The sequence below is a fragment of the Juglans microcarpa x Juglans regia genome, chromosome 5S (genome assembly GCF_004785595.1).
Source record: "Juglans microcarpa x Juglans regia isolate MS1-56 chromosome 5S, Jm3101_v1.0, whole genome shotgun sequence".
Lineage (NCBI taxonomy): Eukaryota > Viridiplantae > Streptophyta > Magnoliopsida > Fagales > Juglandaceae > Juglans > Juglans microcarpa x Juglans regia.
The window spans coordinates 4,889,255-4,914,046 of NC_054603.1; the positions used below are offsets into that span (position 1 = coordinate 4,889,255).

The 24,792-nt window shown below is 37.2% G+C and overlaps 5 protein-coding genes across 6 annotated transcripts; 2 read left to right on the top strand and 3 right to left on the bottom strand.

The window, feature by feature from the left end:
* LOC121267980 lies at positions 1-3,409 on the bottom strand. The gene is made up of 5 exons (XM_041172071.1): positions 3,290-3,409; positions 2,633-3,130; positions 713-1,058; positions 118-336; positions 1-20 (listed from the first exon to the last, which is right to left on the bottom strand). The coding sequence occupies exons 1-5, from the start codon at positions 3,407-3,409 to the stop codon at positions 1-3; spliced, it is 1,203 nt and encodes a 400-aa protein (XP_041028005.1).
* A 359-nt stretch (positions 3,410-3,768) lies between these two features.
* LOC121267981 lies at positions 3,769-4,404 on the top strand. The gene has a single exon (XM_041172072.1). The coding sequence runs from the start codon at positions 3,769-3,771 to the stop codon at positions 4,402-4,404; it is 636 nt and encodes a 211-aa protein (XP_041028006.1).
* Positions 4,405-13,531: 9,127 nt separating this feature from the next.
* LOC121268622 (pathogenesis-related genes transcriptional activator PTI5-like) lies at positions 13,532-14,668 on the top strand. The gene has a single exon (XM_041172951.1). It carries the CDS (start codon positions 13,819-13,821, stop codon positions 14,377-14,379), a length of 561 nt encoding a protein of 186 aa, XP_041028885.1. The 5' UTR covers positions 13,532-13,818; the 3' UTR covers positions 14,380-14,668.
* Positions 14,669-16,169: 1,501 nt separating this feature from the next.
* Positions 16,170-18,110, bottom strand: LOC121268041 (ethylene-responsive transcription factor ERF091). The gene has a single exon (XM_041172148.1). It carries the CDS (start codon positions 17,599-17,601, stop codon positions 16,723-16,725), a length of 879 nt encoding a protein of 292 aa, XP_041028082.1. The 5' UTR covers positions 17,602-18,110; the 3' UTR covers positions 16,170-16,722.
* A 1,365-nt stretch (positions 18,111-19,475) lies between these two features.
* LOC121266776 (GDSL esterase/lipase At5g45960) lies at positions 19,476-22,809 on the bottom strand. 2 transcript variants are annotated; one of them, XM_041170588.1, is made up of 5 exons: positions 22,410-22,809; positions 22,014-22,144; positions 20,595-20,828; positions 20,021-20,303; positions 19,476-19,809 (listed from the first exon to the last, which is right to left on the bottom strand). In XM_041170588.1, exons 1-5 carry the CDS (start codon positions 22,696-22,698, stop codon positions 19,649-19,651), a joined length of 1,098 nt encoding a protein of 365 aa, XP_041026522.1. In that variant the 5' UTR covers positions 22,699-22,809; the 3' UTR covers positions 19,476-19,648. The 2 variants fall into 2 exon arrangements, with proteins under 2 accessions (XP_041026522.1, XP_041026521.1); XM_041170587.1 differs by having other exon boundaries at positions 19,478-19,845; positions 22,410-22,801.
* Between the last annotated feature and the right edge of the window lie 1,983 nt (positions 22,810-24,792).

A 24,792-nucleotide genomic window follows, 5' to 3' on the forward strand; every position in this document is an offset into this window, starting at 1 on the left:
TCAGCTACCATATTCCCTTCCTGAAATACATGTGAAAAAACCTAACTTTCAAATCGTGAAGTAATCTGTTTAATATCATAAAGTATAACCCCCCAAGCAAAGAGTTATACATATTACCCTCCTGTAAAGCTTCAATACAGATCAAGCTATCACTTTCTATAACAAGTTTCGGGAGTCCCATGGTAACACACAATTGCAATCTCCTTAAAATTGCCATCAGTTCTAGAGCTTTAATGCCATCCATATCGGTTTTAGCTTTACTTACAGCCATTAACACCCTACCAGAAGCATCCCTTAAGACAGCTACAATATATGTTCTCCCCAACTCAGAAAACACTGCACCATCAACATTCAATTTAAACCATTTAGATTCAGGAGGCTTTCACTTATAATGTTGCATTAACTATACCCATGTCTGTTGTTTAACTTGAGCAAAACTTTTAAAAACAGAAAAAGCATTATCTGCTACTTGTTTAGGAGTTAACAACAAATGATCATACACAAGTTTGATTCTGCGAAACCAGAAACTCCATGCCAAAGCAAAAAAAAATTGATAACTCATCATACATTTGCTTTTCACATATTTCCATGGCCATATCACATACAATTTTACTTCTATCAAAAACCAAAACTGGGAAATAAACCTAGATCAATCCCTGCAAAGAAGCAAAAGTCACTACAGCATGAGTAGTATCCTCTCTATTCGAGAGACACAATCTGTACATATCCTCTGTCAAAACACGCTTCTGCATTAGATTAGCTCCTGTAGGAAGACTATTTTTGCATACACGCCAAGCAAAAATCTTTACCTTATTAGGGACCTTCATCTTCCACAAGTGCTTCCATAATACATTCAGATTTTGCATAGTTGAGGATTCAGCAGATTGAGAACCCATATGGTAAAAAATGAACCAATAACAGCTTCTAACACTGAACATTTCATTCTTTTCATTAGCCCACAATCTCTTATCTTCACTTACAACAGAACACAAATGAGTTTTGAGAACATCAGCTACAACATTTGGATTGAAGACAACCCTAAGCTTAGTAATGTCCCACTATTTTTCATTAGGCAGAAATAGTGTATCCACAGAAAACATTTGAGTATCATCCCTCACCACATTCCATTTAGCCACTAGAGAGTTAAGTCCTGGAATCCACCTATCCTGTCAAATATTTACACTTCTGCCATCCCCTATTCTCCATCTACACCCTGTCATGAGCCACTTTATTTTGAAATTGATTAGACTAGAGCTACTTTATTTTGAAATTGATTAAATTTATTTTTTGACCGTTTAAAGTTGATAAGATCTTGAGATATTTTAAGATACTACACAAACAATATGAAACGAAAAGTAGGAATTCAGCACATTTTGAACCTCATTTATGAGACAAAAGAGCTGATGAAGGACTTTAAAAGTTTCAAAATTCAACACATTGAGCGTTTAGGGAATGAAACTGCTCATGGGCTTGCTAGATATATATGCATGGTATGTAAATGATCTTTGTATGTGTATGGTGGGATTCCTTTCCTACTGCTATTTCACAAATCATGTGGTCTCAGAAATAGTTGTAAGGCTTTCGATTGAATAAAAATGTTTTACTATAAAAAATAAATAAATAGAAGTAAGAAAAGCAATTGGCATTCCCAATTGAGCAGATTACGCCTTCTTTTGCTACCAAGTAAAATTATTCTCGTGTGCCATCATTGCTAGATTAGTGTGTGCATCAATGCCCCCTTCAACAATGGAAAAAATTCTCATTTCTCACATATTTAGACATCTTTTAAAGCTGATACTAGGAACACAGCCTGTAATTAGCCTTTTGGGCTTCACATCATTTTTTTTTTTAACGAAGCTTTTAACTTTATTGCTATGAAAAACTCTATACCAGAGTAACAATACAATTTTGGATTTCCTCAAGCTTAATAAGTACATCATGATCTATATCAAGAGCTTTATTAGCTAGACAATGAGCCACCTCATTGGTAGACCTCTTAGTGTGATTCACTGCCCAGTTCTCGAACTTGCTAAGACTCTTCTTTACATCTGATATTATCAAACCATCTTGACCCCAATGTTCTCATTTCTCATTGATCTCGTTGACAACATTAAGTGCATCTCTCTCAAGAATTATCTTGCTTTGGCCAATATTTGAACCCAGTAAGACATAATGAAGAGCTGCATACGCCTCTGCAAGATGTGGATCAGGAAATAGAGATCTGTTTATTCTCATTGTGGCTATGATCTTCCCTTCATAGCCTTGATTAATTGTTTCTATACCAATTTTTCATTTTTGTTTGTCTATTGCAGCATCCCAGTTGATCTTGTAGCAAGAATGAGCTTTCCACTGAGGCAAGGGTGCAGACTCTATTAGAATGAACTAATGGCTTGTGGTGCAGTAGCCTAAGATCTTGCAGTTTTTGTGTAGTCTGTTTTAGAAGAGATGTAGGACTGGTGAAATCTTTCTGAAACACCACCTCATTCCTTCTCTTCCATATCCTCCAAGCCACCACTGCCATTTCTACCAACACTTCCTCATCCAAATCATCCAGCATTCTAAGCATGAGTTCTCTAAAGGTCTGTTGCATAATGCTCATCTTCTACAGTTGTGTAGAGCTTTGACTCCATACATCTCTCATTGATTCACATTCTCCTATAGCATGTTCAATACTTTCTTCATACTGTAAACAAATAGGACAACTACAATCTTCAACAACCTTCTTTTTGAAGAGATTCATCTTTGTAGGTAGGCCATCATTACAAGCTTTCCATAGGAACACCTTTTCAACATTTGGAACTGCCAGCTTACCGCATCTTTCCTTTTGCTCATAGGTGTTAGAAGATTGTCCCTTAGCCCTCTGTTGAATCTCTACTTGCAGATGATAGGCACTTCTCACAAAAAAAATTCCATTTGTTGTACAACTCCAGATTTTTTTAGGGCTGTTGCAAAGGCTAACATGAATTTGGCTCATGTTGGCTGCTTCTTCTTCAGAAAATATTTCTTTAATAAGCTGCATCTTCCAAGATTTTGTAACTGGATTAATAAGAGCTTCCATATTTGCCTCTGTATCAAGACTTTTAACTCCACTTTGAATCCTATAAGAAGTTGGATGTGGTAGCCACTTATCCTGCCAAATTTTGGTGCTTTTGTCATTACCAATTCACCAAAAAAGTCCTTCCTTAAGCAGAGGCCTTGCTGCCATAATACTCCTTTAGATAAGAGAGAGGTTTCTGCTCTGTCTAGCTTTTAAAAAATTACCATCTGGAAAATATTTGGTAGAGAGTACTCTAGTAGCTAGTGAATTTGGATTCTGGAGCAATCTCCAACCTTGCTTGGCCAACATGGCAAGGTTAAACTGTTCTAGATCTCTAAATCCAAGCCCTCTTACTGCTTTAACTTTCCCCATTTCTTTCCATGAACACCAATGGATCTTCTTTTCTTTAGCTTTCTGACCCCACCAATATTGCTACATAATTCTATTTAGCTCTACCAGTATATTTTTAGGAATCTTAAAAACTCCAATGCAACATGTAGGGATAACTTGAATCATAGCCTTGAAGAATATCTCTTTCCCGGCTTGGGATAAATATTTCATCTTCCAATTACCAATTCTGCCTTTCAACTCTATCCAGAATGTTCTTGGGGCTTCACGTCATTTAAATACACTGTATTTTTATTAAAAAGTGAGGAGAGAGAAAAAAATAGAGGAAACAAACAAAAAAGAGATTTTTATGTCTCTTCGTTTGAGGTTCTCGCGCCGTCATGATGACTGCCTTGACCCCGCCTGGTGGTCCCGTGCTGGCAACGAAGGCCAGGTCTTTTGCGGACCTGGTCATGGCCATTCCTCAACCTCTACCAGAAGTAAATCTTCCAATGAGGCCTCTAAAGATAATAGAAGGTCAGGTATGTTTTATGTTTTTTAAGGAAGAAATGGCGTTATTGGCAGCTCCGTTCAGATACTCTTTGGTTCTGAAGTTTCTTAGGCAGAGACCTATATTAAATGCGATAAGAACGTTTATTCGGGTGAGATGGGGCTTAATGGGAAATGTGGTCGTCTCCTCCAGGAGCAAAAATCGTAACATGTTCGTTCGCTTAACGTCGGAAGATGACTTCAATAAGGCATTTTCACGAGAGGCTTGCGACATAAATGGAGTTCCATATAGAGTTTCCCATTGGAAGCTGGGCTTTACGGAAGAGGAGGAAACTCCTTTTGTTCTGGTATGGGTGATGCTACCAGGTCTCCCTCCAAACTTCTATCACGAATCTATCCTCAAAATACTGACGGCACCACTTGGGAAGTTCATCCGATCCGATAATTCCACTCGTTGTGCGACGAGAACAGAAGGAGCTCGCGTCTGTCTAGAGATGGATGCTTCAATACAGCAGTTGGACTCATTCTAGATTGGTGCATCTGGTTCTGGCTTCAAACAAGAGGTTGTTTTCGAGACATTGCCGGCATTTTGTTTAGGAGTGGTTTGGATTCAGAAATGAGTTGAGATGGGTTGAGATGGTTTGTGAATAATAGAATAAAAATTGAATTATTTATTATATTTTGTGTGAAAATTTGAGAAAGTTGTTTTGGGATTTGAAAAAATTGAATTGTTTATTATATTTTGTGTGACAATTTGAGAAAGTTATTTTGAGATTTGAAAAAGTTGAATTATTTATTATATTTTGTGTAAGAATTTGATAAAGTTGTAATGACGAGATTATATGAGTTGAGGTGGGTTTTGAATGCAAACAATGCTTTAATCTATAAGTTGTAGGGGCATAATAAGACAACATGTAGAAAAGGAAAAAACAATCGAGAAAATGGGAAAACAAGGAAGGAAAAAAATGGTATGATTTACCGTGAAGTGATAAGAACTTTGAATGTAGTTGGTGGAGGAAAAATAACAGAGGACCAGGGTGCAATGGAGACTGACAAAGTGGCAGAGTAAGGAGATGAACTTTTAACAGTAAAGGAAATGCCAAATGAGATAGGGAAAAATCCGATAAGAGATGAAGGGGAGAATGAGATTTTTACACAAGGTTGGGCAGTTTGAATTCTCCAGTGAATAAGAAAAAATGACAGTTGGGGATATTGAAGAGCAAGAATTTGTCTTATATAGTATGAAACAGGGAGATTATGATTTGCAAAGTGGGGACCAGGAGAATGGAAATGATATCTGGATGGAGAATGTGGTTCTAATCGAAGATGTTCCAATGGATGAATGGGGGCAAGAAACTAATGCAGGCGAAACAGAAGAGCATCAATCCTTTTTGATCAGGAAGAGGATAGGGTGAATGTGGCAATAGGAAGAGAAAAAGATTATCAATCTGAGGAGCATCAATGTGGTTCCAAGAGTAAAAATGGCAAGAGTGGATTGAGAACTTCAAGAAGCAACAAATGGGTCATCACCCGTCCCTTAAAATTAGCATCGGAATTTAAACCCAAGGGGAAGGTTGAAGAAGATGGTAACGAAATTTAAACCTAAGGTAATTGCATTGGCAGAAAACTTCGTTGATGATAGTAGCATGAGAATTTTGATGAGGCATTTATTCTTAGAGAAGGGCAGCTCTAATCAATTGAAGGCTGAGAAGATTTGGCTATTGTGGGAAAATAATGTAGATGTTAACATTGTCCGCATGAGTGATCAGTTTATCACGGTCAAAGTGTTAGAGGGGAGTATGGTTTTTCTCATCACATTTGTTTATGCCAAATGCTATTATGGACTACGAAGACAACTTTGGAGGGATTTAGAAAAGGATGGCCCGAATAATATTCCATGGATGATCCTAGGAGATTTTAATATAATAAAAAGTAATGAAGAACGGAAGATGGGCTTTCCTCGTCTGAGGATAGCAATGGAGGAATTTAATGCTTGGATAATTGGTTGTGGATTGTTGGATATTAATTTTCGAGGAAATAATATTTCCTGGTGTAATGGGCAAGAAGGTTTAGCTAGGAGTTGGGCTCGTCTTGACAAAGGTTTTGTTAACCCAAGTTGGTTTGGGTAGTGAGAATATCTGAAAAGTATTGAGAATGTTTGTGAATAGTAGTGAAAAAGTAATGAAAAAATAATAATAAAATATTAAATAGTAGTAAAAAGTAGGTGAAAAGTAATAATAAAGTAAAGCATAGTAGTGAGAGTACTTGAGATACTCTCACTTGCCAAACACACATGTTAGAGTTGCTTCCTCAAACCTTGCTGAGGTACTTGGGGCGTAACACATCGGACCACGCTCCGATGATAGTGTCGTGTGACCAAAGTTCTCAACGATATGGACCATCTCCTTTTCGGTTTCAACAAATGTGGGTGGAACATAAGGATTTTCTTCCTTGTGTCAAGAAGAGTTGGACCGAGGAAGGTCGGGGACATGGTTAGGACAATTTAGCTTTCAAAGCAGGTTTTTAGAACATGGAATAAGGAAGTTTTTGGTCATGTCGAATTAATTATTAAAGAGCTAGAGCAGTGGATTGAGTCGCTTGAAGCTAACCTGCAGGATGGTATGAGGTAGAGGTGGAGCATGATCTTTTTGTCTCTAAGATAGAACTTGTTAACTGGCAAAAAAGATAGGAGAGCTTGTTTGCGCAAAAGGCTGGAATTAAATGGTTACGTGAAGGGTATAACAATACAAGGTTCTTCCATCCAATATTGAAGAGAAAGCAGCAAAATCAAGTCACCAAAATGACCAAACCAAATGAAACGTCATGCGATAATCTTGAAGCCATTCATAAGGGTGCCGTCCAATTTTTTGAAGAATTCATGAGCCATAAAACCAAAGGTGAGCTACCAAAATTGAGCTCATTCATTGATAAATTTATTACAAAAGAAGAGAATAAAAGCTTTTACAAGAGGCCGTCAATGGGAGAAATTCGACAGGCACTTTTTAGCATCTCGGTGGAGAGTAGCCTAGGTCCAGATGGATTTGGATCGGGATTTTTCAAAGCATGCTGGGACATTGTACAGGGTGATGTAGTGGACGCCATTGTGGAATTTTTTGGAGGCAAACACCTACCAAGGTTTTACACGGCATCGTACGTTTATCCCAAAGGTATAACAGCCCGCAGGATTTGATGAGTTTCGGCCAATTAGCCTATATTCCGTGATATACAAAATATGTTCTAAGATTATTGTTGGTCAATTAACACATTTACTGGCCGAGGGTGATCTCACAGGAGCAAGGCACTTTTATTCCCAAAAGAAACATTTTTTAAAATATTAGCCTTACACAAGAAATGACCCAATTCGTACACAAAAAGACGAATGGTGGAAATGTGTTGTTGAAAGTGGAAATGTCCAAAGCGTATGATTAAGTAAATTGGAATTTTCTGATACATGTTTTGGCCTCCTTTGGGTTTGATGAGAAGGTATGTGAGTTGATCAAAAATTGTATTACGATGCCGTGGTTTTCCATCCTTCTAAATGGAACCATTAAGCGATTCTTCAAGGGAGAAAGGGGACTTCGATAGGGGGATCACCTCTCACCATATTTATTTATCCTAATGGAGGAAGTCTTCACGAGAATGCTAAAGAAAAAAAAAAATTGAGAGTGGAACAATTGGAGGCTACTCTCAAGCTAGAGGTACGCCTTTAATTTCACAATTATTATACGCGGATGACATGGTAATCTTTACTAATGGAGCCAAAAGGTCTATAAAAGCTTTGGTTAAAGTTTTGGAACTCTATGAGAAATTGTCGGGTCAATTAGTGAGTAGAGAGAAATCGGTAATAATTTTTTCGAAGCATATAAGGCCGACTAGGAGAAGAAGCATCTAGCTATTAACGGGATTTGGAGAGGGTTGTTTTTCTATGAAGTATTTGGGGGTGAACATAGTTGATGGAAGGCTTACTTTTAGCCATTTGGAGGGACTAATTAACAAAATACGTGAGAAGGTAAGTGGCTGGAAGACTACACTTTTATCGGCTGGAGGCAAACTAATTATCTGAAACATGTTTTGTCTAGTTTGCCAATTTATCTTCTATCTATCCTACAAGTTCCGAAGTCGGTCTATTTAGCACATTTTTTGGGGGGAATCGGATGGCTCTCCTAAAAAGAAATGGTGAGCTTGGAACAAAATTTGCAAGCCAATAAATGAAGTGGATTAGGCTTCCGGGACCTTGAGGAGGTTCAAAAATCACTACACATGAAGTTTGCATGGAACATTCTTAAAGATAATTCTGTTTGGGCACAATTTTTCAGGGGAAAGTATGTGAAGGAAAAGCATCTATCTCTTTTTGATCAAACAAAAGGAACTTGGGTTTTGTAGAATGGTAATAAAGCAAATCCCAAATGTGTTGGAGCAAGCACAATGGAAAATACGTGAAGTTAATGTGTCATTTTGGCTCGACTCATGGGCTGGAGAGGGTCCCTTAGTAGATTCGTTAGAGATTACGGATTACCCTGGGCTAAATGTTTGTGATTGTAAATTGGCTAATGAGTGGGACGTTCACCACCTTGAGAGTTTGGTGGGAGTGGAAAAACAGAGGAGATCATTGAAGAACTTGGAAATCCACTTGAGGGGAAGGACCTGCTAATATGGACCCCTGCCATAGATGGGCAGTTCACGGCTTGTAACGCATGGGACTGTCTGCGAGTGAAGTATCCCAAGTCCCCTTGGTCGGCGTGGGTATGGCATGAGTTTCTTGTTGTGAAATACTATGCAAAGTACACACACCAACGATGACAAATAAAGTAAAAGCAACACAATCAAGAACACGACACAGTATTTACGTGGTTCGACAAATTGCCTACGTCCACAGGAGCTGCAGAAATCTTATTAACTAGAGGAGATTACAATCACTCAATTTCAACTCACACTCTCTAGGGCTTTTGCTCTCTCACACAATATGTACTCACAAGACAATTGTTCTCTCTCAAAATATGCTTCTGACCGTACGACACAAGTCTAATATGACATATATATAGTGAGTGGCGCTGGAAACCCTAATATGGCAAAATCTGGGTACTTCGCTCGAGAGGAGTGTCGAGCGCGACTCTAGTGAACAGCCAAATGAACATTAGCTCGAGCGGAGTGTCAAGCGAACACTAGGGTTTGTGTCTCGCTCGAGCGGAGTGTCGAGCGAGACTCGAGCGAACCTCTCTGACTTGCCTTCGCTCGAGCAGTCTGTCGAGCGAAGTCGAGCGAACTTGGCTCGAGCTAACTGTCGAGCCAACTTTCAGCAAATACTTTTTCAGCTCCAAACCAGTCTCCACATATACCCCAACAATCTCCCACTTAGAGACTGGGTCTCCACATGCCAACCATTGTTTCCAGCCAAGCCCTATCATCTCTGCAGCTCACAGCTCCCGTCTTCAAGCTAGAAGACGCACTGAAGTCAAGCCCGATTTCAGTTTTCCACATACATTGCCCTTAGGGCTACTCACAACTCACACTGCACCAGGAGTATTCGGTCTCGAACCGATCTTGGCAACCTTAGCCAACTTTCTCAAGCTTTCATGAGGAACGACAAAGCTGACTCCCTTTGGCTTCCTCACATGTTTCGCGCGATCAAGCCTGCCTTTTTGCACTCTTATATTTCCCTGCACATCATTGGATCCCGATGTCAAATACAAAGAATTAGATCTCTTACCATGCGCTAAGACCAGCGCACCCTTAATGATCTTCCAAACCCCTCTAGAGAACGCAACTGCAAAACCGCTGTCATCAAACTGTCCCACAGAGATCAGGTTTTTCTTCAGATTTGGAACATATTTGACTTGCTGTAAAGTCCACACGCTCCTGTTTGAAAGTGTGATATGCACATCACCCACTCCTACTACATCTAGTGCCTTTCCATCAGCCGTATACATCTTCTCAAAATCACCAGCAATATTATTCTGCATGATTTCTCGATGTGAAGTACTATGGAACGAAGACCCTGAATCTAACACCCAATCATCAATCGGACTGTGCACTGTAAGAAGTAAGGCATCATGAATTTCTTCTGCCACTACATTCATAGCATCATCATTTCTTGATTCCTGCAGTTTCTGTTGATGTGGCCTGGCTTGCCACAACTCCAGCACGTGATCTGCTGCCCAGATCTCATCTTGCTATTTCCCCTACTCTTGGAACTTGATCTGCCATGTCCTCTATCTCTATTGTCAACAATCAGGGCAGATCCTGAACCCGAAGACTCGCCCATGCCTCTCCTACGTACCTCTTCAGCAAGCACCATGTCACGTATGTCATCGTAGTTCAGTTTTGCCTTGCCGGCTGAACTACTCACAGCCATCCTCATGGCCTCCCAACTATTTGGCAACGATGCCAACAAAATCAATGCTCTGATCTCATTATCAAACTCAATCTCTACAGAAGATAGTTGATTTGTGATTGTATTGAATTCATTCAAGTGTTGGGGTACAGACATACCTTCAGACATCTTCAGATTGAACAATTTCTTCATCAAGTGTACCTTATTGTTCGCAGACGGCTTTCATACATTCCTGACAAAGTCGCCATGAGATATACTGTGGTTCTCTCCTTACTGACATTGTGTGCCACTGTTCTTGACAAAGTTAGCCGAACAAGACCTAGAACCTGTCGATCTAACAGGGTCCACTCAGCATCAGCCATGTTCTCCGGCTTCTTTCCCAACAGTGGAAGGTGGAGTCTCTTCCCATAGAGATAATCCTCAATCTGCATCTTCCAGTACCCAAAATCAGTGTCGTCAAACTTCTCGATCCCGGGTGCATTTACTTTATCTCCAGCCATCATTCTCTTTCAGATCCGACCTTGGCTCTTGATACCAGTTGTTGTAAAATACTATGCAAAGTACACACACCAACGATGACAAATAAAGTAAAAGCAACACAATCAAGAACACGACACAGTATTTACATGGTTCGGCAAATTGCCTACGTCCACAGGAGCTGCAGAAATCTTATTAACTAGAGGAGATTACAATCATTCAATCTCAACTCACATTCTCTAGGGCTTTTGCTCTCTCACAGAATATGTACTCACAAGACAATTGTTCTCTCTCAAAATATGCTTCTGACCGTACGACACAAGTCTATTATGACATATATATAGTGAGTGGCGCTGGAAACCCTAATATGGCAAAATCTACGTACTTCGCTCGAGCGGAGTGCCGAGCGCGACTCGAGTGAACAGCCAAATGAACATTGGCTCGAGCGGAGTGTCAAGCGAACACTAGGGTTTGTGTCTCGCTCGAGCGGAGTGTCGAGCGAGACTCGAGCGAACCTCTCTGACTTGCCTTCTCTCGAGCAGTCTGTCAAGCGAAGTCGAGCGAACTTGGCTCGAGCCAACTGTCAAGCCAACTTTCAGCAAACACTTTTTCAGCTCCAAACCAGTCTCCACATAGACCCCAATATTTCTACCAAAGAAGATGTCGATTATGGTCTGGAAAGCATGTAATAATAGCCTTAGTGTGGATAGTTGATTGAGGAGGATTGGGATTACGGTGGTGTCTAAGTGCGATTGTTGTACTAGAAGAGGCTATGAGGATATCAACCATGTCCTATATGCTGGAGAACTCGCCCAAAAGATATGGAGACAATGTGCTCAATCCTTCAGCATCCCGTTTCGGGAGTGTAGCACATGGAAAGAAAACAAGAAGTTGTGGTTTAGGCGTGCATCCAGGTCCTCTCAAATGGAGGTAATTTTGGGAACTCTTCCAACCATTATAATGTGGAAGCTATGGTTGAGGAGGTGTAGATTGCGCATGGAAGGACAACAGAAACGTTGGAAGAAGTATGACATGTGGCTAGGTTCTGGTTAACAAGAATAATGAAAGAGTCTACAAAATTTTGGAAGCTTGCAAATGGAAATATGGAAACATTAAGGGCCTTGAATATTATAGTGCTTCCTGTGAAACCAAAAAAAAATCCAAGTGATCAAATGGATCAAGCCGCAACAAGGAAAATTCAAGTTAAACATGGATGGATGTAGTTTGAATAACCCAAGGGATTCGGGTGTAGGTTCCGTGATGATCAAGGTAATGTAGTATTCGCATTCTTTGTTAATCTTGGAATCAGTAGCAACACTGCAGTAGAGATTAAAGCCATCCTACATGGGCTGAAGTTGTGTCAAGAACGAAGGATCAAGGGGGTGGTTGTTGAATCCGACTCTTTGATAGTGGTTTGGTGGGTTAGCAGTGATAAGTGTGGAGTGTGGTATCTTGAAAAATTATGGGAGAAAATCTTGAGATTTATTAGAGAATGAGAACGCTCAATACAGCATGTATTTCGGGAAGGAAATGCCTCTGCCGACTACTTGGCAAAATATGGTGCCCAGGGACACGACCGAGTTTGGCACAACACCTCGCAACTACCTATGAAACTCTAAGGGCTTATTCGAATGGATAAGCTAAATCTTCCATATTTACGTATTCGATAGGAAATGCTTTTGTGGTAAGGGTGGAAATTCTCTGGGAGACTTTGTAAGAAAGTAGATGGCTTTTTGTAAGGAGTATTTGATTTTGTTTTAGCGTGGGTATGTATTCTGGGTATTCTTCCGCCACAAGTGAGATTTTAATTCAATAAAGGGAGGTGTCGTTTCAATTTTGATAAAAAATAAAAATAAAATACGCTGTATTTGTACACGTTCCTGTTGCCAGATGCTTCTAAGTTTTTATGCTCACAGTTCGCTAAAGAGAAATTATTCCATAAAATGATGTAACATTAACTTTAATAAAATGGGCAAGATTCACATGATTTTGATACTTGCACGCGCAATTTGCTACCATAATTCAACAGATGATCGATGTAACGTACGTGAACCTTTTTTTTTTTTGAGAGGATGTCACGTGAACTTTAATCACATCCGTAAGGTACACTTTGGTTCGTTTTCATCATGTTTGTAAAGCAAAACGATTTATTAAAAAGAAAGATTTGCACAGTTTTAAAATATAATTTACATATTCTTTTTAAAAAGAAAAATTCTATTCACACACACCACATATTATATATTTTTTTAGAATTTTTTTCTTTTACCAAATGTGTGATATATGGATGATGAGTAAAATAATTTAATAAGTTTTAAAAAAATAAAACTATTTTTTTAAAAAAAAAATGTGGTGTGTGATGTGTGGAGATGATAAATAGTAAATTTAAAAAAAAAACGTAAAAAAAATTAAGACATGCACAAATTCAAAAATTAACTTTTTCATGGTAGATCTCACTTGTTAAAAAAAAAAAAAAAAAAAATTTACAGAATTTGAACACCCAAGATGATATTAGTATTAGTCTTAAAAAAATAACCAAATGAAATGCTCACTTTTAGCATAATGAAGCATCAAAAGTTCACAACAATGCCTCCACCCTTGGGATGATCTTTGGGGCATCTTTAACCTCAAGATCAATAGCAAAATGTGTGTAAAATATATATATATATATATATATATATATATTATTTTTGTTTGTTTGCTATGATTCTTTTCACACCACAACGTTACCTACAGGAAGATTTCATGTGTTTAATATTTAAGGAAATAATTAAATGTTAATGTATACAGTACTAGATCTACCTACCAACCAACAAGTCGAAGGAAAAATAGAAATGTTCATTCTCCTCTTTAAAGGGTTCCTGGAACCTTCGTATCTTGCCAAATTATAGAAATCCTTGACCCTAAATTTCCCTCATAATTTTCCAAAGATAAATATTAGTCTACAGCCGCCTAACACAATATCTTGCCAAAACCTCCACCAAGAAACTCTCCCCCTGTAGACCCCTTGTAGATTGTTATCACTGCGTGAGGGAAGGGACTAGAATCACGTTCCACTCTGCTGGCGTTGAGGGCTGTCATCTTGAGTATCAGAAGTTTCCTTAATATAGATCAGCAGAAGAAAATAGAAGAGAGAGCCATGGTTTTAGCCTCCCAAATTACTGAGCTACCATTGAATGAGAATGATTCGCAAGACATGGTTATATTCGATGTCCTAAACGAAGCCATGTCGCTCAATAGCTCCTATGTGCCCCAAAGACACCAAATGATGAATACGTCGAACAGCCTCGAGCCTGCCCGGAACATTGCCAAGAAACACTACAGGGGCGTGAGGCGTCGGCCGTGGGGGAAGTACGCGGCCGAGATTCGTGACTCGTCGCGAAATGGTGCGCGTATATGGCTAGGCACGTTCACGACCGCTGAAGAGGCTGCCTTGGCTTATGATCGGGCTGCTTTTAGGATGCGTGGCGCCAAGGCCCTTCTTAACTTTCCAGCCGAAGTGGTGGCTGCATCTGCCACCTTGCAAAGATTTCATCCGAATACCGGCCAGGGAATCAGCTTAAATAGGCAAGATTCAGTGTCAAGTGGCAGCACTAGCTCGCATTCCATGGGAACTTCACGTATAGAATCTGAAAGTAGCTGTAGCACGGGCGGGGAGGCACAAGATCATATCCGGGTAGAGTACAACCCAGAAATATAATTATAGGTTTCTTGAAAAAAGATAGGATTTTGGTCATTTATGTTATAATGATAGAGTCGTGTGAAGGTTAGTTCTTGGTTTTCATGTCAGTTCTCTCGTTTTTTGTTGTCTTTAATTTGACGAATCCTTGCTTGTGTATATGTCCAGTTACAGGGTTAATTTGTCTTCCCCTGTTGTTTTGCAGAGATAATAAATGCTCGAAATGTGATCTTAAAGTCATCTTTTATTGTTTAGCGTACTGTAATAGGAAGGCCGCAAGGCCACAGAAATGAAGATTGATCGTTAAAAAGAAGGGGGGGTTATGGAGTTAGTCTAGTATAAAGTTTGCTTAGCAATAAGAATCAAATTTCCAATCCCATTTTGACCCGAAGTGCCTTTCATATTGTTGAAAGCAACGATGGTTTTGTGTGGTTCTTAAACAAACTTTGGCAGCAATATTCTTCGTTTGGATGATTAACTCATCTCAATTCATCATTACAACTTTTTCAAATTCCAATACTAAATATAATAAACAATTCAACTTTTTCAAATTCTAAAATAATAATAATATTAAAAAATAATATTCTAATAATATTTTATTATCTCAACTCAACTCAACTCACTTCAACATTCAAACGCATCAAATTCTGACCAGAACTCGTAGAAACGTGTGCGTACCACAAATTGAACACTCCCCTTTGGGAGGCTGCAGGTCTATAACATAGATTTACAAGTCAATTGGCGTAAACAATACCGTGTATTAGGCTAGCTTAAACGTATACATCAATCATGGCTGCTGATATGAAATTATGCCACATCAGCTTATACAGAAGTATTAGTATTTTGATACCAAAAAATATATATACGAGCAAGTTGCGAAACACATCTAGAAAACTCTTCTCTGCCACGTGAAGAATCATAAACCTGTGGTTGTCAAATGGTACTATAATTACCTTGTATTACGTACCTCCATGTCATGTACTAGGTTATCTCGCGTGGTTTTAATGTTTTATTAAGATAAGGTTTCTAGAAGTAAATTTTTATATCTAACTTCAACTTGAACTTACCTTTTGTTAATTTAAATATCTAAGAATTATTATGTTATGAAAAATACATGAAATCCCTCATCCCATGGGAATGAAAGAATATGCATGCACTATACTCGTCAAGTGGTCAAACGATTTGGCTGGTGGGTAAACCAAAAACCTATCCATTAGGAATCATTCTCTAGATTCTAGAAAGTCCCTATAGAAGGCGGCTAAATTCAATCATGTATTTTTCTTTCTGCTTTATATTAATATTTTTACTAATTAAAGTCACTTTTTACATAGAGGCACGAGGCCCTTTGAAGATTTCCTTTTGTCTATATTTGAAGAGTTGGTAATGTGTGTGTGTGTGTGTTTATTTAGCGTAATATCCCGAGTGATTATGAAAGTGAAAGCGGGTCCGTTCATGTCCTTTTCCTTCTGGTCAAAATTCTTCCCTTTTGTTCTTGGTATTGGGTTCACAATTTATAAAACATGGCAATGTTTAAAGATTTTCATTCCAGTATCTGGTAATGGGATGATTTGGGCTGCTTGATTTTTCATTTTTGGAGCTAAAATATCATTAGGACTTCCAAGATTGCAGATTGCTGATCAAATAGGACTAGGAAGTCTTGCTATTGCTATTAGAGAGATCACCAAGATCTGCAGGCAAAGTGCTTGTATTGAATCCTCAATCCACTCAAGAAACTCACTCCCAAAAATAATGAATCTTTCTGATGTTTCCTTAATTGGGTAAAGCTGAAGTAAAACGCAACTAATGTCATTTGTTGGCTCTGAACCCACCATACAAAATGAAAACCAGAGATGTTGAGCTGCTTAGCAATTGTGCATCCAAATGGAAGCATGACATACGGTATTTTTGAGATTTTAAATGGAAGGTAGAATGGAATCAGGTTCGAACTTCATCTCCTCTGTTATTATATATACCATGTTAAATTAACATTTATCCCAAAAATTTAAGCTAATATAAAATCACTCATTTAATTATAATCCTAGTTTGTTCTTCCACAGATATCTATGCTGTAGAAAATTATGTTTGGACCAAATTGAAAAGCATTTTAATTTAAAAGTTGGGTCATGTAATGCATTTACACTCGTTCTGTTCTGCTCGACAATGCTAGTCTATGAACAACAATAATTTAGTAGATGGATCCCTAAGTACAGATAATCCAGACCATCTAATTCCCTATTTGTAAATTCCATACTGCAAACAATGTCATCTAGATGCATATACATGCGTTCTACAAACATATCAGTAACTCAGATTAATCTTTCCGTTCTCCTAGCATTGTCCGTGCGTATCTCATCCATCATTTTGTCAAAAAGAAGACAGCAAACTGTCCAAGTAATCACTCCCAAGGTCCTGAAACTCAAGAACACCAAATTGATTCTCAGGTATCTTTTCCATGCTCGTTGTTTTCTTCAACGAGGGTTGTTCAATCATCATGTCAGTATCTTCTTCCCACTCTCTCAATGCCCTCTTTCGAGGATTGCAGACTTTCTCAGTATTGCACCCAAGAAAGGTGCAATATGGGTTCTCTCCTTGATTCGTTAAGGAAGGACAGTTCACATCATTTCCAGAGTTATCAAGTCCTAAAGCCTTAGCAACCGTCTCAAGTGGGAAGTTAAGAAATGCCTTGCGCCCTCTAATTCTCAAAGCCGCCTTGTCATAGGCCAAAGCTGCTTCTTCTGCAGTGTCAAAAGTCCCAAGCCAAAGTCGAGCTCCTTTTCTTGAAGAGTCTCTAATCTCCGCAGCATACTTCCCCCAGGGCCGCCGCCTTACTCCCCGGTAGTGGCGTGCAACCACTTTTTCTGCTCTGGCATTAGTCTTCTGTAAGCACGAACTCGCGGCTCCATTGCTCTGTAAATTCTCGTTACAGGACAGTTCCATATCGCTTGCAGGGATAACACCATGGAGGAGCTCTTCCCAGGTCTCGGCTCCCATTGATATCCATCTTCCTAGACTCGGTAGCCGTTGTAGATTAGTTTCCATCGAGCCATCTTTCCCACCAAGACAAGGTAGTTCTTCCCAGGATCTGGACATTTCTGCTGTGTATAATCTTGTTCCCCCACACGCTCCATCCCCACCAATAAAGCTCGCCCACACGTTCTCCAGAATTGATCCTGCGGATGCTGGAGGGTCTTCACCATTCTTTGCCATATTTCCAACTACAAGCTTTGACTCCAAAACCCACATAGAAGTGGAGATCAAGAGGCGGGAGGGGATCAGTTTCGGGACAGAGAAATATAAAGTGTTAGAGCACTACGCGTGATCTGAACAGCTCATATTTCATCAACCGGAACCAAGTTGGAAACTTGAGGTTTCATCCACTGACAGCGAAAATCAAGGAGGATAATAGGATTTGAAAGCTAAGAAAATAGTGATCAGGTTGAATATTATATGTTGACATGTGTGGTTGTTGTAATCATTCATGAATGGGCTTAATCTATGTAGATTCTATGCACTTTGCATTATTGAGTGGAAAACCTTCCTACAATTCATGATCATTTACATAAGCAACAGAGAAGCAGAAGAATATAGAGATGGCTAGAGTTTTATTTATATTTTTCTATTTGCCTTCGCCTTGTCAACCATATATTTTGGCATGTTTGTATCAATCCTCAATTTTCATTGTCCTTCCCTCAATTGCAGGTCCACCTGTATACAGCTTAGAGGGAAGAAAAAAAAGGGTCTTATCAGTATACAATTTCAACAACCTATTATAAATATTAATTGCAGGGTCAGATTGTATGGCTTCAGGTTTTTCAAGGGATTATAAGTATAGATAATAAAAGTATCCGTGCAAACCACATTGACCAGTTCTCGATAATGCTTGAGTGATTCTGAAAAAAGAGTGGAAAGAAGATGCTAGGCATGAGTAAACAGTACTTGTTTCTTTGGAAACACAATTTCCTAGCAATGGCCTTTTGTCCTTTAAAATCCTTGTTTCAATGGAGAAACCCAATTTTCAATCCACCCTTTTCAGACATCCCTTAATCCTCTCCTATCTGAAACCACATGCACTCAAAGATAATGTTCTCAATATTTCTCGGGTTAATTGTTCAATTTTTTATTTTACATGTTGATCCTAGTCATCTTTTGAAAATAAACATTCCCAAGCAAGGCGGATTAAAAGAAAGAATAAAAGAGTTCTGTTATTTAGAAGTCAGCGTATAAACACATTACTTAATTATAAAACCCATTACAGATATTAAAAACAAAAATCAAATACATGTATTTTTCATATTAACTGACGTGACAAGCTTTCAAGAATTAGAATTTAAAAAAAAAAAGACGGTACTCAAAATTTATTAATAGCCTTCATTTGTGTTAGAAGAAAATCGTGATTACAAACAGACACATAGGAATTACAGATAATCATAAAGGACCAGAACCAAGGTATCCAAAAAACTTAAAATAAAATGAAAATATATTTGTAAATAGGTTTTCTCAAAATAAAAGTCCAGAGATAGTTTTAAATTTTAATGTGCTTAACATCAAAGAAAAGGACCATACAATAGACATGACATATTTATGAATATGTGGTCACTGTGATATGAATTCAATGTATAAGAGAGAAGAAATTAAACTGTGGGGGCATTTGACATTTTCGTGTGAGCGTAATACGGGAATGTCTTTGATGGAATAACGGCGAGAGGGTCTGACTTCGATCCTTTCTTACGTTTTGTCTTTTTCTTTATTTCTCCTTTTTTTTTTTTTTTTTTTTTTTTTTTTTACGTTCCCTTCGCATCTAGCTCGGTATACGTGCAGATTGGAGAAGTTGGCGAGCATTCATTTCAGCTCTTTAACTTCTATGGATTTTGGGCCTTTTCGAGTCCAGAACAAAGATTGTCGAAGGTGAGCGCTGAGGCAAAGGAAAACAGCCCATCCCGCTAGGCGCTAGCCGCCAATGTGATAGTTTGTCAGCCCACAAAAGCAGGAGATACCCATCCTATTCCTGTCACCGACTCAGTATTCACTGATTTTGGTCGCCATGACAAACAAAATTTATAAAATAATATAGTTTAATATAATACATTAAAATTATAAAATTTTTATTACAAAATAGATATTACAAATGACATTAAATCACGTCAATTTATAAAGTTTCACTTTATAACGTTTTTACGTAGACTTACAATCACGTTGGTTGCATTATAATTACGTAACTTGATAATTTATATATAATATTATAAATTTCATGGCCCAGAACATGATCGAATCCATCGCAACCGTAGAATCCTTAATTGCTGATGATGAGATCGATTATCGGACGAATAGTACCCTTGAAGATGTTGTAGTATGTCTTTTCAGTAGGATGTATTGAGTCCCAAAATATATACTTAGAAGCATCACTGCATACGTAAGACATCGGATTACATAAAAATGATGCTTCCATATATCCTGTCCCACAGCATCCCACATTAATCTCATCAAAGCCTACAAAACAAATTAAAAGCGAAAATAATTACATGAGTAAGTACTCGTGATTTTCCCAAAATTCCTGGAAAAAATGTTTATATATATATATATATATAGATTTAGATCAATAGCATTTCTCACATTAATTAAATTGACTGGTATATACGGTACTGTATCAGTGTATATGACTTACCAAAACTTTCATGCGCTTCAATCATGTGGATCAAAGGTCCATATATGTCAAGGTAAAAGATCCTAGCGCCATGACTTGCTAAACTTAGTTGCATGAAATTCAAATCATTTTGAAGTAATCCATTGTAATCTCTTGCCACTGAGGAATACTGTTCTAGACAACCTCGTTGGAGATGATCAAAAACAGTAGTAGTGCTGGAAAAAAGAGTGATGAGTATCGGCAAACAGCCCATTGGAGGTAGCCCAGCCACCAATATCTTTCGTGCCCCTTCCTCCCACAAACCCTACAAATAGTAAAGCCCAAAAAAATATTCACAAAAATGTGTATAATTAATATTTGTTTTAGAGCATATTAATTCATGCTTAATTATAAATATATAATAACGAGAACTATTACAAATATAAAGAGATTACACAAAAGTAAACTTACAAATTAATATGGTTTGATGTGATCCGTTATATTTACTTTACACTAAAAGTAACTTTATAATCTGATGCATTGCATCAAACTACGTCAGCTTGTAAATTTATTTGTCTTCTTACTACTAAAGTATTTCTCTATAATAAAACCCAACCTGAATCAACTCTTTACACTGTTGAAGCAGGAATTGCTGGTAACTCGAGACGGTATAGCTCTTTCTTCTGGTTGGTAGAACAAAATAGTTGACTACGAAGTCGTTTGTACCGGCACTGACGACGAACAATGCATTCTTGATGTGCTCTTTAGTTCTTTGCTTTCCTGTAGAGGACTCCAGCCTTTTCTTGTAGTCCCTGAAATATTCCAGTTGCTTTGATATTGGAATTACATTCTGAAACAAAAAAGTATACCCACTGATCAAATGAATTAATTCAGTTTCCACATAATTAGCATATAACATGCAGAATATATACAATATTATTACAAAAGAACAAAATTTAAAGTTGAGGAAAAAGTTAAAACACCAATTCTATAATCGGCACTTATCTTTACAATCCTAAAATATACAAAATCTTGTGCACTCTTTTGAAAAAAAGAACTTAAAAGAAAATTATATTTTTTAATGGCGGGTTCCATTATTTTAAAGGGAATACATGAAACTTGTATATCTTAAGACTTTATCTAACATTATTTTTTTTATATAATTATGATGACTAGAAATTGAGTTTGACTAAAAATTAACTAGAAAGTAAGTGAATCATTCTCACGATCAATCTATGGGATCATGGAAGAGAGAATTATATAAAATGTAAAAGGGATTCCTTGACAAATAACTCTCTTGCACATGCCAACTTTAACCTTGACAAATTGCTCATCTAATTGGATTCTCCAATATTAACAGTGGAATTATTCAAAAAAATTATTTATAGTCACTTTTATATACTGTTTTGTACTTTCTACTGATGTAATTAGTTGTATATTAAAAAAATTGATACAAACAATCTCATTAATAAAATATGCAAAATTGACATTACATAAAATTAGTTGAAATTATTTGAAAGCAGTTGGATCGCTTTCATTTAATCAAAGCTACAGATCGACATGAAATATACATAGAGATAAGTGTAAAGGGTGCGGCTACTATGCAGCTCCATCTTGACCGCTGGGCATACAGCGTAAAAAAGATTTTCTTTATTTTTTTTCATATTTTTTAACATATTTAAACACATTTAAAAAATAAAAAAAAATACATCAATATATTTAAAATCACTTCTTAAATTATTAAGTAAAAAAATAAAAAATAAAAAAAATAAAATTTAACCAATAATCAAATAAAAATATCAAAATGAGTCGGCATAGTAATGTTTTCCTTCGTAATACATGTCATGCCATGCATTAATATCGATCAGTACTGAAAAAACCCATAAGACAGTGATGGCATTCCACGCATGCAGGAAATAAAAGTGTTATCAAATTCACATTATATTTTGTGCTCCAATGTGTGTACGATCTACATAATATTTTCTATAGTTTTCTATGGAGAGAGAGAGAGAGAGAGAGAGAGTTGCACAATTACACCCAGCGTTGCTGTAAGTGGATCATATCCAGTTCCGGCTGAGGCAAAACTGACTCCTGTCATCAACTCCTTCATGCTAAGAGTTGGGTCCAGATATGGTGGTACGTCCTCCTTTATGCCAACATAGGAAGCTGTACCAGATCGATACATTAACCCACAGTAAATCAGTCTCATGCTTAATTCATTTCATGTTCATAAACAACACTTTCTATCCGACTAAGGCAAATAAAAATGATAAAATATAAATAAATAAATAAAGCAGCAAGAAGAAACAGTGAAGAAAGGAAAAAAGTTTATAAATATCCTTCAAATTAAGATATATATATATATATATATATATGTATGTATGTATGTATGTATATATCCTTGGAAGCTGGCTGACCTATTGAAACTTACCAATGAAGTCAGTGCAGAGCCGGCCATCAGTGAACCTTCCAGTGGGCATTTGGTTCGGAAACTCTCTCCCATATGGCGGAAAATTGCTTTTGAAAGCGGTGCTTACAAAGTTATTGTTTCCGGAATCCACAGTAGAGTCCCCAAACACCAACAAGGCTGAAATATTCTTGTTCAAAGTCCCTTGCTTTGATAGACCTTGAGCATTAATGGAAATGATGCCTGAAATATGGACCAGAAAGGAGAGAAGAACAAGAGGTAAAGGAAGTTTATGTTTAAAGGAGCCTTCCATATTTTTCTGAAAGCTGTAATGCTGCTAAATGAAACTGAAACTGGATATGGGAACTCTTCAAATATTTGATGCAGTAGAGTCCTGTATATATAGTTGGAATTTTCATGACCGAAATGCCCCCAGTCGGGCCTGGAGATGTAACTTCGAAGTTTCATTTGTTCCATATTCTTATTGGTCGCTGTGGTTTGGGAGCCAAACCTTTGCTGCCTTAATATTCTCAACTGTCCCTGCCAGGTGTCAAGTTATAATGAACACACGTTTCACGGGGTTCAGGGAAAATAGTACTAACATGAAATATGGGTAAATTATTGAACGCTGAGGGAAAAATAATAATCTAGGCCTACTCTAGGTTAAGATGAGATGAATAATTTATAAATAATTTATAAATAATAGTAAAAAATTTAAATATCTGTAAACGAATCAAGTCGAGTCGAATTTAAATAAGAGTATTCGAGCTCGATTAACATGTTTGTTCGTTCGAACTCGGCTCGAATTCAAATATCTTTGTTTAAACTCAGTTCGTCAATCATTAATGTTGTTCAAATTCAACTCGAACTCGACTAAAAATAAACAAAAGACTTGAGTTTGAATAGCTTGAGCTCGAACTCGATTTTTTATTTTTAAATTTCTAAATCTTATCATTAATAAAAAAAATTAATTTTACAAAAAAAAAATAATAAACAATTTAACTATTCAACCAAATAATTTTGATTCGAAATTCTTATGATATAACTTTTTTATAAAAATAACTTATAGTTATAAATTAAAAGAATAATACACAAGATAAATGCAATAAACTAAACTATTTAATACATATAAATATATAATAAATCAAGAGTTGTTGGTAGTTGTATGATATATTATTATACAAATTACCCTATACACATTTTGGGAACATAACATATATATATATATATTAAATAAGGTAAGCTGTAAATAAATTAATAATATATAATTAAGTATATAAAATATAACTAACATGTAATATATATATATATATATATATATAACACATACATATATAAAACATATTACAAACTTCAAAAACGAGCTCAAATGAGTCAAGTCGAACTTATACGAGTTTTGTTCACAAGTCTAAACCGAGTCAAGCCGAGTTTATACAAATTTTGCTCATTTAATATTCGAACTTATATTAGTGTTTAGGAACCTCTCATTTATTAAATGAATTGAGTTCAAATCAAGTATACACGTGCCAAACTCGAGCTATTCACGAGCTGCTCTGTTAATTTGTAGCTGATTCATAACACACTGCTTCTTGTTTATTTTTTTAAGGACAAAAGTACTGCATACTACCTACAACATCGCTCTAAATACGCCATAACAATCACAAAATTCATGTAAAGATTGAGCCATAAGAAAAATCAAATGTGCCCACACCTATCTACTTTTTAGCATATCAAAATATATATTAAATACATTTGGGAATATTTGTAAAGGAACAACAAGAGAACTTGCTAAAAGTTTCTTTGATATGAGTAAGTGAGAGGAAATCAACATTGTATTTCGGCAACAAGAAGGCAGTCACTATGGAAGATGTGGCAGGAACTACAAAAATTGTTATCTATGGGTGTCCCTAAAAAGTTTCTCACAAGCTTCTATTATTTTATCCTCAATAGGACTGCATAAAATAGAAGTGCGAACAAAACATGTGAGGGATATCAATTACATGTACACTTGTTGGATCCATTGATCATATACTTCATCAATTGGATCAACAGATGCACAGTACTCTCGAAACACATCAGAACAATTAAAACTTTGTTATCATTTTTTATAAATGAGATATACCCGGCCAGCTTGTACATACGTGTTTCATAGCAAGTTTAAAATAAAAGAATACCTTCAAACCGGTCGGGCTAACCAAATCCAAACAACAGCCCCCAATAATAGCCCTCCATGTAAGGACTCCAAGATATATATCCTGCACCCATCCTACAGAAGACCAAAAACTCCACAAAAAGCAAAATTCCATCATCTTCCAAATTGAACAGACCTAGAGACAAACACCTTCGTCCCATCCCCCTTCTTTCGTCTTCCACCCTTCGACGGACTGATTGATTTCCTGCCGAGCCA